General features: G+C 40.1%; 1 protein-coding gene across 1 annotated transcript in view; it reads right to left on the reverse strand.

Annotated features, from left to right (window-relative positions):
• Window positions 1-523: 523 nt before the first annotated feature.
• Window positions 524-13,442, reverse strand: part of LOC124777257 (conserved oligomeric Golgi complex subunit 3) — a 127,764-nt gene continuing 114,845 nt past the window's right edge. Inside the window, exons 14-15 of the mRNA XM_047252587.1 lie at window positions 10,035-10,235; window positions 524-2,372 (exon numbers count right to left, since the gene is read on the reverse strand). Coding sequence (XP_047108543.1) covers window positions 2,193-2,372; window positions 10,035-10,235 — 381 coding nt within the window. The 3' untranslated portion in view covers window positions 524-2,192. The remainder of the gene's footprint in view (window positions 2,373-10,034; window positions 10,236-13,442) is intronic.

Consider the following 13,442-nt stretch of genomic DNA (forward strand, 5'->3'; position numbering starts at 1 on the left):
CAGCATTTCATGTACTGCCAAATTTGATATATAACTTTTCTTTTTTTTTTTTTACACAGCTCAAATGTCTTTGATTTTTCACACTTACTGATAAACAGCAGGAATGATCAGTATTTCTTAATCTGCCTTTGCTCTTACATGCAACCCACTTTCAGCACTGTAGTGCATCATTTGATCACTGTGGAGTTTTAGCACTGGACTACCGCAACACAGGCACACCAAAAATAAATTAGCGTGTCTACGGGTTGGCCCCCTTCTATCTGCTGGTTTTAACAGCTTTGTCAAAATTTCATTTTTACACTTTGATGATGATTAAGGGAAGAATGAATGTTGACATAGCATTGTCAATCTTGGGAAATAGAACTAGGTACTGCACACTAACTAACTGACTATTGTTTCAAGCAAATGATTTTGCTTATTTTGCAAAATAATATCTTGTTTATGAGTCTGAGGTAGTGTTTTACACAATGACCTTGATGGGTGATAGAACAAAGAGCATTTAATGTAATGCAATGTAACACAATATTTTAAAGTAATGTTTATTCAGTTTTAGCTTTTTGTGCTGGGATATTTACCTTTTAAGTTATGCGAGTTAGGAAAGTTACCTTCTTAACCAAACAAATTTTATTCAGATCACACAATATACTCAATACAAAGTAAAAGTAATGGCCTTAATCCTGTGGAAAAGCCAAACTCTTCACAACATCCATTCTCTGTGATTTGGAAAAGCCACTGGCGAGTTTCAGTGCAATGGAAAGATGCAGTTACAAGTTGGGGCTTTCACTCATTGCTGAGATGAACTCAGAACTCTCCCTAATATGCAGGTATCTGCATTTTAAGTCTTAGTCTGGCACACAGTATCAGCCTACGCGAAATACTCTACAAAGACAGTAACTTTATTTCTGAAAATCATTTCTTTTTTATCATCACTGTACAAATTAACTATTTTTTCCATTCACACAGCACCACAGTATTTAAAGTTCAATAACTTACATATAAGGCAACTTTACACACAGCATTCCTGGTCATAAAATTTTAAGGCAAACATACAAACATATTCTTGCTAAGATACTGAAGAGCAGCTGGCAGTGACATAGCAGCAAAAACTTGTGTATTGCAAGTGCCAACTTTTCATAAAAGTCTACACGATTTGTAAGTTTGCAAGAGCTACATTAACCATCAGGGACAAAATATATTTTTGTAAACCTAATACAGACAACTCTGTGGTTTTACATAATTGAGAGATTACAGACATCCCCGTGTCACAAATCTCAATATGTTTATTGATTTTAAATTGAACATGTGACTGTTGTACGATTCCTTCAGTTTGAAGGATTTCAGTCAAATATTGTTCTCATATGCGAATGTGTACATTCATCCCTCTCCCTTAAACATCCTGAAATTTCAGTTTCTTGTTACACCTTGAAACAGTTGCTTTTATTATGTTAATGCTCTCACAATATGTATTGACTAGTTATTATTTCCATTTATTTGTGTTGACACTTGTTTTACACAGTGGAAAACCAAATCTATGAGTAAAGACATAATATAAACTGCCTCTTATGTTGTTTACAAGCACGGAATAAGTACTGTCTTGTACAAGTAGCAATTTTTGCCTCAAGTAAATCCATTTTTATTGTGCTGTGAGATAAGTAAATGAAAGTAGCTATATCACATTTCTGATCTTCTGACGTGGAATTGTAGAATTCAAACATGGCATTTGTTCTATCCAGCATATTCTATTGATGGTGATGGATTCTATTCATATTTTGTTTATGTGATACAAAAGCTGCCAAGTGTTATATAATTCCTTTTACATCACCTTTTCTTGTACTTGACACAACAGTCCAGACTAAACTGCTGTTTTCAGAACTGGCAAGACTGCATGCATAAGAATTTATCAACCGGTAAGAAATAATTATAATTTAATTTACTTTCAAAATTCTTATGCCATTTACTTTTAGTCAATACTGATAATATGCTCAGTATACTAATTACATGTCAACTTAAATTTTAAATACAAACAGGTGATATTATATCTTAGGTAATAAAAGCACAGCCAGGAAAAATGTTGGTTCTTTAGTTTCATGTGTATTAATTCTCATCAGATATAACTTTTGAGATCACCAACATTCACTAGCAAAAAAGATAAATTTGGCTTATATAAGAGTACATGAAAGCAGTTATCACCACTACGTTGTTGTGTCAAGCTGCTCCTCACGAACTGAATCTCCAGGCATCAATGATGCTGATGAAAGGAGGACAGCTGCCTGTTCTGGTGTAGGACAAGCAATTACTAAGAGGTCTTCAGCCGAGTATCCGCCATTTGCAAGAATCTGCTCCAAGCGTGCCAGTAATGCTAACACATTGTTCTGAAATAATAAAAAAGTGCATATTATTACACCATTAGTGTGAAGGGTACCTTGTACAGAAATTCTAGTGGTTTTACCCAGTTAGGGAGTAACACAAAAAATCTCAGGACAGCAATGTGAGACATCTGTCTGCTTCATCTTTGGGGTCCAGTCCTACAGACAAATCAGGGAAACAGCTATGGGAACAAGAAGTACATCCCCAACCTCTGCCTATCTTTTCACAAGCTCCTAAAAGCCCCTCACGCAATTGTACAGGATGGGCCTATGGGCAGGCAGTGGGCGTTATGGAATGAATAGGATAATATTTAGACAAAGGTCATTTATTGGCGAAAGCTTGTTAAAAATGGGTTACATAACCAGGCCTAGGGAGGCGACGGTGAGCCAAAGCATAGAGTTTGACGAAACACAGTTTGCGAAGCTAACGAAAGTTGGCGTCTGCCAATCGGACCAGTCCGAGCGGCAGGCATGCTGGCTGCGAAAACTAAGTCCCCAGCACCGCAGCACCGGGAGAAGCGGGGGATGTTCACTGCTACAGGGCATACGTCCAAGATAGTGAGAAGACAAGAGTACAAGAGAATGGGCCCAGTGACGGGCGGTCGCGTATATTCGACGGATCACGCAGCTTCCTCCGCCCTGATTGGTCAGAACCAAGAAACCCGCGGGGGTGGCAATGGAACTTTCCAGAGCATTGCCCGCTAAGCGACGCCTGGGGCGGCATTACCTCGTCAGCACGCGAGGGAGGCGCGTGGCCAAGGTGCCCTTCCATGCTGCTGACTTCCTGTTGCTGGACTGTGGGATGAAAGAATTTACAGGCAGCTAACACTGTCAGCTGTGGCTTGGCCGTAATGAAAAAATGAATTTACCGTTTGAAAGCTCATATAATAAAGTAAACTCCCCTACTGTCTGGCTCATCCTCTACACAATACAGATTAGTGGAAATTTTTGTGGTCTGGACGTGTGGTGAAGAACTAATCCACTTCCTGCAACAGCTTAACTTCTCTTCCCAACCAAAACACATGCTGTTTCTTTTTTGGTGTCGTGCTACTTTTGATCTCATGAGCACCTGGCTGCTTGTGTATGAGCCAGCAACTCTGCTCCCTACCACTGCCATCTGTCAGCCACACAGCAATTTTAATTGCAGCTTCATCGACGCATGAACTGAGATCATCTCATCCTAATATCCACCAGTCACAATTCACTGCTCTCTTACCTTTTTTGTCAAATTTTATGGCATTCCCATACCAATATCCTCTATATAACAAATTTGCTAATCCTGCAACCCTTTCCACAATAAAAGCTGCCCCGTGCATCCCTTTGTTATGACTTACTTCAGCCCACAGTGGGTGGAATGCTCGAAAATGTGGCAAAAATCTGAAGATAAGATTTTGTTGCAGGTGGCTTGAAGGAATACAAATTTTTGTATTAAAGGGTACTTGACCAATGAACACGCTTTTCAGAGCCGTGTAGTAAAGTGTTCAACTAATGTGTCTCAGAAGATATCAGTATGAGGCAAAATGGGCAGTATTTTTCGATGTATTATGATGATTACTGCTTGTGGAAGTAAGTAACATGCATGTGCACCATCCGGCCATTTTGAACTATGTGAACCATTCATAGCACTGAGTATGGCTTAAGCACTCACCATTGTGGGCTTCCTGCATCATTTGGTGGGTCTCTGCACAAGTTTTGCTCAAGTTTCATGGAAAATGAAATGCACATATGCTGCTCCTCTAGCTCTGCCATCTCAAACTTTACAAACCATGCAACACAACCTTCTACTCAATACAGCACTGAACAATAACTAGCACAGAACGATGAAATATCCTGCAGTTACACATTAAACACAGGCATGTGAAGGGACGACAACTGCATTTCACTCCAATACACCATATTTTGTAGTCTAAACAGATTGTTTACAGGCAGGTGATCAATGAAAAATTCATGACTTTCTCTGAAGTGTTATATACTCTGAAACAATATATTATGATGATTATTTTATGGACGATACATAGGCAAATTACTGATTTAGCTAAAGGTTAGGTTACTAATTTTTTTCAACAAAACATGTACTCGTAGATCTCTGAACTACAGCAGACATCGTGTTCACTACACAGGTATCAAGTGAAGTAACTTCGAAGTAAAATACAGTAATGCAATGAGATATTCTTTTATCATCTGAACTGAATAAACAATTTGTAACTGTTCTTTATAAAATACTGATTATTGCTGATCGTCTTTATTTGAGAATACTGCAAATGCAAATATGGCAACACTTCTACAGCAATTTTTATGATTAAGACAATCGAACTGAGTGGCACTTGCGAATCTCCATTTTCAATGTTGGCGTTGCCAAATCTACTTACACTGTGTTCACAAGGAATTTATGTTTTTTTATTACTTTATCACTACGATTTTTCTGATCCCCCCCCTTTTCTCTCTTTAATTTTTGAATTTTTCATCCTACCTTGTATCTTTCTTCCCCTTTTAATTAATTTTTATATTTATCTCATCTTCTCAATGGCCCTTCTACCATCTTCAAGTGCAGAAATCACAGTGCTTGCTACTGCAGTACCTTTAAATCTCATCCTCTCTAAGGGCCTCTTTCAAACTTAGGGCGAGAGAAGAAAGTCAAGAGGCATATAAACACAAAATACCCTCACAACGTACGAGATACATTCATGGGTCAGACAGAAGGTGCCTTTACTTAGTGGAGAGTAACTGCCACAAAATTCAACCTTTGATGATCACTGGTGCATGCCACATTGGACTAAAAACCGAACTGCTGCATTGTAATCTGTACTGGATCAATGCATTCAAAACAGCCTATGGTCTACTCTTGGAAGCAGTGGAGATGCCTCTTGATATTTGCTACTTGTTGCTGGTGGACTGAAAGTTGCAGAGAATGCAAACATTGACTGCTGCCCCCTCCTCCCCCAATTTCTCAGAAATTAACTGAGCTATGTGAGCTCCACTGGACTCATTATTTGCCTCTTCAAACTAAAAATACTAAAAGTGTACTAAAAGTACACTGCTCAATAGTAACTGCTTCCTTACTGTCAAGTACACTGGACAAATCTGCACTTACTTTCAGCTACTCAATTCATTCAATACCCATCTACTTCTTTTGTTCTGATTTCAAAGTGGAACAGTCAGACTACTCCTCTTCCTCTCATAATATATCAGTGTTGACGACAGACACAGGCAGAGACAATTGTGCAAACTCTCCAGTTTGTAAAGCTACTTTGGACTGAACTAGATCGGTATCATAAATGGCTCATCAATTCTAACAGCCCAGCAATACAGAGGAACACAGCGATCATCTTATGAACATAATGCAAACAGTTGTTGACCTGCAGCATTATGGAACTTCAGCACACTTTCTCTGTTTCAGTCACACCCTGAAAGCCTCCAACAAAGTGAATATGTGGACATCTTCACAAAGGTCATTGTGCATACAATGAGCACTTACTTATCCCTGATTTCAGCACATTCAACTACATCCCCGGACATGACGTGAGGATATATGATGCACAAAAAGAATACCGGGAAAGTACATGGAGGTGGAGGGTGTCAGTACCTTAATGTGATACCCCAGAAGATCATGTTTTATGAACTGAACATGCAGCAGGCGATACCTTTAGCACACGATAAAGGTGCCTTTCTGTCACAGAAGCTTTGCCAATCACCTATAGGACTGGTGTTGGCCACTCGCCAACATGTTCGTGCGACTCAGCATCAAAATGAATGTATTCTTTGCGTGTGTGTGGTACGGCATTTGGTTAGTGCCTTCGTGCAAGATACTACAACAAACAAACTTCCTATTAATGTCTTCATGTCATAAGATGCAGAAACTTACAAATTAATCTTTCTCTTTTGGAAAGATGTAATTACCAGCTACTATGTACTCTGTATGTACTAAAATTAAGTAGTTGTAATTATAAGTTTTACTAGAAAGGTACTATAAGACGGACTTGTATGTAGACCCGATCCTAATAAAAGTAAACAAACAAACACAATTAGTTTCAGAGAGACCTGTCAGTCCCCCTTTCCAATCCACCCCAACAAATTTCTCTTTCTTTCCTGAAGAAGGAACTTACTGTTTCAAAAGCTAAGTATAATGTTTTTATTTCAAGTGTTCCTGTCAGCCGTACTGCAAGTTGTGGCTCTTGAAGGTAAGTAGATGTTAGCCTTTTCTGTCTTTTATGATTTATACAAACATCTAAATACTATTGATTAAATAATCTCAGGATATCAGCCGAATGGCAGTATCTTCTTATCAAAATCCTTTAACCAGTTTCCTACTTGCAAATTTCAGGGTCCTGTGGCATCTGATCTTTTATAGCCACTCAACTCCAGACTCTCCTGCCAAGTGCATAACAGCCAAGTCAATTGTGTGCCTGCGGAGGAGTGTGTGTGGTGGAGACCACCTGACTGGATGAGGGGGGGGTGGGCAGCAGGGGTATGAGCATCGAGTCGTGGTGTCGCTTGCTAATTCTGTTCCCTTCCACCACTGCTTTAGGACTGGAGCTTCTTGGTGGATTTTCACTCTCGCCAGATCCCACTCAGAGCTTACTTGAAACCTGTTGTCCAGGTTGACGAGAGTGTTTTGTACTCTTATTTCCACGGTCTCTTTGAAGACAGATGGACAGGCAACGAAAGGACTCGACACCCAGTCCTGACCCCTTCTCCACCATTGACTGAGACACTCCCTTCAGGAGTCACAACTAACTTGCCTGGTCTGCAGTCCAGTGGCTACACAAGACAGTTCAGCCTCAAGAATCAAACATTTTGCCTGAAGACTTGAATAGGCAACTTTCTGAAATGTTGGTATGAGATGATGCCCCAATTCAACTGATGCCCTGAAAAGATTTCAAGAACAAAATTTGCTGAGAAAGCCTGCAGTTCCATATAAAACACTAATTTTACGATAAGATCACACTAATCACAAAAATACAGAACATAGAGCTAACAGTGCACTTAGTGTGATATGCAGTAGACTTGGATACAATTGGCCTCGGAAAACTGACAGAGACCCAAAAATGTAGCACCTATTTCTGGCAGAATTCACAAATAGAATTTTTTCTTATTAAATGTACAAATTTAAAAGGTTGCCACACCATGTAACTGAAGATGAGGCCTTAGAGCTTTGAAACTGACTGTTAAACAATAAAAGACAAGATTGATTAGCTTTTTGACTGGAATGTTCCATTTTGCAATTAAGCACTTTTTTCCCAAACATTCTCTGCTTGTCTTTTTCTTTTGGCTCTATTTAAGCTTTCAATAAATGTTTGTTTCTGCTGAGAAGCAGCAGCATTTTCTCACCAGTGAACTGATTGCTCCTTTTATTTCAGGTTTAACTTGCCTTTTTTTCTTTTCTCACCCAATTCATTAATTACAAAATCTGCAGCATATTAATTTTAACCTTTTGTGGGCACTTGTATCCGAACTGTACTTGACAATGCTAGAGATAGAACCGACAAGAAACTCTGCACAGAAGTAGAACAGACAATAATTTCAACAATGGAAATTCTGGTAGGAATATCAACAATATAGGAAAAGACAGATTGCTACTTACTGTAAAGGAGACAAGTAAGTTGCAGACAGGCACAATTAAAGACATTTACATAAAGCTTTCGGCTGCAGCCTTCATCAGCAGAAGAGAAACACACACCATTCATACACACAAGAAAGCACATCTCATGCACACAAGACTGCCAACTCCAGCATATCTGGCCAGAATGCAACTATTATGTGGGGTGCAAGCAGCAATCTGGATGGGATGGAGAAGGGGAAGAGATAGTAGTGTACAGGTGGGAGGAGAGACGAACGCTGTCTGGTGGAATGTGCAGGGACTAGAATGGCAACAGGCACAGTGTTAGGACTTGTGGGGCAGGGAGGAGGGGAAAAAAAGGAGCACAAAAGGAGAGGAGAGGGGAAAGACTGGTGAATGGGTTGGCAGCGGTGGCAATGCAATATAAGTGTCTTAATTGTCTGCATTTTAACGTGTCTACTTCATGGTAAGTAGCAATCTGTCTTTTCCTACATTGTCGAAATTAATTCTACTCGCACTTTAGTGGCAGAATTTCGGTGCTGTCAAAATGTGTTGACAGGTTTTGCTTTCTGGTTGCTATAGTGCAGACTGCAGACATCATAAACTGTTGGTCATCTGAAAGCATAAATGAATGAATGAACACACACACACACACACACACACACACACACACACACACACACACAAACAACAACAACACGAAGCGTTCAGCAACAACTACCACACAATTGCTTGCTGAGGTTGGCAATGTCGTAAGTGTGATAGTTCAGGTTTGACCTCTACTGCTATTTCGTGCAACCACAGTTCTAAACACCTGTCACCCAAAAATTGCTGTGTTAAAGAGTCTGTGTTTACCAACTTTTGAACTATATCTAGCAGACAAATGTATGGGTATATTTGGTCTAAGGTGCTATGTTGCATTACATAGCACGTACCTTATACAGACCAGACCATTCAACCATCCACAATTATGTGCCTCTCAATCATTGAGCACTATCTTTCCAAACTGGACCTCATTAGATGATGTGCAATACCAGTAACTAAAAACTGAATACATTTTTGACATTAAGATGCAGAAAATAAAGCTATTTCTAACTAAGCCTGATAAAATAGTTAATCTGGATACAATTCACTATGAAATAGCATTTATTACATAATTTCCTATTTTCACATTTTGAGACAGAATTCACATTTATCATAAAATCTGAATTTTTCAGGTCCCTACTGAATGAGGGAAATGTTAAACATCAAAAGAGCAAGATCCTGTTATTAATGCTGCAAATTCTTTAGTTAACAAGGATGAAGAGATTCAAGTTTAAAGATTAGAATGACAGCACCAAAAGCACATTTATACAATACATTCACCCATATTGCACCAGCGACTTGAAAATTTTACTTTACCTGGAACTGAAACATCAAAAGTTCAAAGTAAGTGTATAACATTTTCTTTCTTTGACTCAACCATATGACCTTTTTTACACTATATCAACAGGAAAATTTTCCTGTGACCTATCAAGGCAAGGACATATTTATTTATGTACTACGTTTATCAATAGATAATTCATTTATTCACCACATTCATTTCTCTCAATTTGTTTGTTGTGATCTAGAGAAACAATGGAAAACTAAAATTTGAATGGCTAGATAGAGGTATGAATCCCTCTTCTCAAATAAGAGTCCTGGACCACAACACCACTTCATTTGGTCCCTGTTTGCTGACAGAAACCATGTTCATACAATGACATTATTTATGACCAAACTGTAATAAAGTGAAAGAAATAAGTTATAAATACGCTAGATCAAAAACTGTCATTGTGAGTGGAATGATACTTATGTGCAAGCAACAACCGACACATTTATACTTTGAAACCAAATGTTTTTCCTCGGCCACGCACAAACAACAAATGGTTGGGGGAGATAATACACAATGTAGATGCTACAAAAATACGGAAAAAGTAAATAGCAAGTACTTCAACTTCTCTATTAGTTACCTAAATAATTTTGGAACACGTTTCTCTCTGGAAACAGAAATACAACCACATTATTGTGTCCAGTGTTGTTCACTTATATGTTCTTAAATCATTTCAATAGTTAGTTATGTGACAGCATACCTTTATTGGCCTGAAAAGTATGAACTCAGTCTCCCGGTTTGCCAAGTAGAGCTGCATGCTGCGCTGGACATTTGGCAGTTTTGCTTTTATAAGTCGTTTTGTCTCAGCAACAATTTCACTAACTGCTGCTGGTTGTGCAAATGGTTGTTGTGAGAGTTTTACATTCTGTACTTCTGCACTCATGCTGGAGAATACTTGTGCCTGTAACAGAATGGTAAAACACACCACCAGCGTACACTTAGAAAAATGCGTACAAAACACATTTTATATAAAGTTGTATTGCACATTCACAATATGTGTCAGGACTGGCAACAGCTGACATCATACTGTCGTAGTAACACAATGTGGCACCTGGCTACTGTGTGCAAGACACTTTGTTCAGAAACTCTGCGACTGATCTGTAAAGACACACAAGTCCAATTTCTGCAGTTCTGATGTAATACCCACACTGCTTCATGTGGAGAAGAAGGGCAGTAGTCCAGTTCCACCCCATGGCCAATTCAGAAAGTGTTAAATGGACATGCATCCTTTTAACATGTCCTAAACTGGATACTGTGTGCATATTACAAGTATGGTAACAAATCCAAACTGCAAAAATTGGACTTCTGACCCATTTCCTCTCAGATATGGAACTGTTTATCTTGCAGGGTTATGTAGTAGCAATTCTAAAACATGCAATGAGCATTATAAGATTATCTGATGACAGCCATGCAGTGGGGATATTTTACATATGCACTACAAAAATTAAAAGAATGCATGTACATTATGTGATCCAAAGTATCCGGACACCTGACTGAAAATGACATACAAGTTAGTGGCGCCTTGCATCGGTAATACTGGAATTCAATATGGTGTTGGCCCACCCTGAGCCTTGATGACAGCTTCCAACCTTGCAGGCATACATCCAATCAGGTGCTGAAAGGTTTCTAGGGGTATGGCAGCCCATTTTTCACAGAGTGCTGCACTGAGGAGAGGTATCTATGTCTGTCGGTGAGGCCTGGCCCGAAGTCTGCGTTCCAAAACATCTCAAAGGTGTTTCTCTAGGATTCAGGTGGGGACTCTGTGCAGCCTAGTCCATTACAGGGTGGTGGTTGTTGTGCAACCACTCCGCCACAGGCCATGCATTATGAACAGGTGCTCGATTGTGTTGAAAGATGCAATCGCCATCCCTGACTTGCTCTTCAACAGTAGGAAGCAAGAAGGTGCTTAAAACATCAATGTAGGACTGTGCTGTGATAGTGCCAAGCAAAACAACAGTGGGTGCAAGCCCCCTCCACGAAAGACATGACAACACCATAACACCACCACCTCTGAATTTTGCTGTTGGAACTACACACGCTGGCAGATGATGTTCACCGGACATGCACCATACCCACACCCTGCCATCGGATCGCCACATTGTGTACCGTGACTTGTCACTCCACACAACGTTTTTCCACTTTTCAATTGTCCAACTCTTACGATCCTTACACCAAGCAAGGCATTGTTTGGCAATTACCAGTGTGATCTATGTCTTATGAGCAGCCGCTCGAACATGAAATCCAAATTTTCTCACCTCCCTCTGAACTGTCATAGTACTTGCAGTGGATCTTGATGCAGTTTGGAATTTCTGTGTGATGGTCTGGATAGATGTCTGCTCATTACACATTATGAGCCTCTTCAACTGTCGGCGGTCTGTCAGTCAACAGACAAGGTCGGCCTGTACGCTTTTGTATTGTAAATGTCCCTTCACGTCTCCACTTCTCTATCACGCTGGAAACAGTGGACCTACGGATGTTTAAGAGCATGGAAGTCTCGCATACATATGTATGGCACAAGTGACACCCAATCACCTGACCATGTACAAAGTCACGAGTTCTGCGGAACCACCCATTCTGCTCTCTCACAATGTCTAATAACTACTGAGGTCGCCGATATGGAGTACCTAACAGTATGTGGCAGCACAGTGCACCTAATATGAAAAATGTATGTTTTTGGGGGTGTCCGGATACTTTTGATCACATGGTGTATTTTTACATCCAAAACAATCTACTAAATGTTCCACTCACTGTTAACAGATTTGGGTGGTGGTGAACTGGTATGGTACTTTTTTGTTCCAGCTGAATACACTGCCACAGAAAAATTCAGCTACTTATTTGAAGAAGCTGACACGTTATACAGCATAATCAATACTCTGTAGGAGCTCAGTGAAATACCAGGGATAAATTTTAAGCAGGTCCCAGATAAAATTTCTTAACTCTGCAGCATAATGCTAAAAATACTCCCTCTGCGAGATTTATGTTGCCACGTGTCCAATGGAAGACAAGTAATTCCTCACTTAAGTGTGATCATCTGCTTTTAATTTTTCCAAAGAAGAAATTTCTGAAAATAGTTATCTGATCAAATTACACACCATATTCAAGTGATGGTAAATCTGAACAGCAATGAGAATGGGTTTGAAGTCCCAACATTTATGCACATTTCATAGATACATGAGGACCTATTACTGCACTCTCCCACCAAACCAAACAGCAACTTGCTTGTGACCACATGGGATCAAAGACAGTAACTATTTAATAATTCAATAAAATAATTTTGCTCATGCATACACAGTTGAGTCAAATTATGGTTTTAATCATTAAAATTACAATCACATTCTTGCTTCTCATGAACTGTGAATATTAAACGATGGGATCTCCAGGTTGGAACATTGACAATATTTGGCAAATGACAGATTGCTACTCACCATAAAGATGGCCTATTGAGTTGCAGACAGGCTCAGCGAAAAGACTGTTACACAATATAGCTTTTGGCCAGAGCTTTCTTCAACAAATGAAACATTTACAAAAGCGACCTCGTGCACACAAGACCACTACCACCGGCACCTCTGGTCAGAGAGCAACCGTCACATGAACACCACTCTGGAGTGGGGCAGGGCAGCAGCAGGGATAGCAGGGTACGGGTGGGGGGAGAGAAGAGCACTGTTTGGCAGGGTGTGCAGGGACTAGTTGGCGGCCTGACCAGATTGCCAGTGACACTGTGTTGGGATGTAGGGGGCAGGGTGAGAAGGTAGCACCCCCAAAGGCCAGCTACAAGAGTGCCCCCTTCGTCACCTGATATCAACCTGGACTGGAAAAACTGAACCACATTGTTCATCACAGCTTTGATTATCTATCATCATGCAGTGAAAGGAAGGACTCCTACCCAAGATCCTTCCCACCCATCTTAAAGTGATGTTTTATTGCTGACCCAACCTTCACAACATCTTAGTCCATCCCTACACCATTCACAATCCCATCCCCTTGCCGCAATGATCATATCCCTGTGGAAGGCCCATGTGCAAAACCTGACCAAACCACTCACCCCGCCTATTCCAGTCCTGTCACAGCATCAAAGGCCAGGCAACCTGTGAAAGCAGGAACGTCGTAT

The sequence above is a fragment of the Schistocerca piceifrons genome, chromosome 1 (assembly GCF_021461385.2).
Source record: "Schistocerca piceifrons isolate TAMUIC-IGC-003096 chromosome 1, iqSchPice1.1, whole genome shotgun sequence".
Lineage (NCBI taxonomy): Eukaryota > Metazoa > Arthropoda > Insecta > Orthoptera > Acrididae > Schistocerca > Schistocerca piceifrons.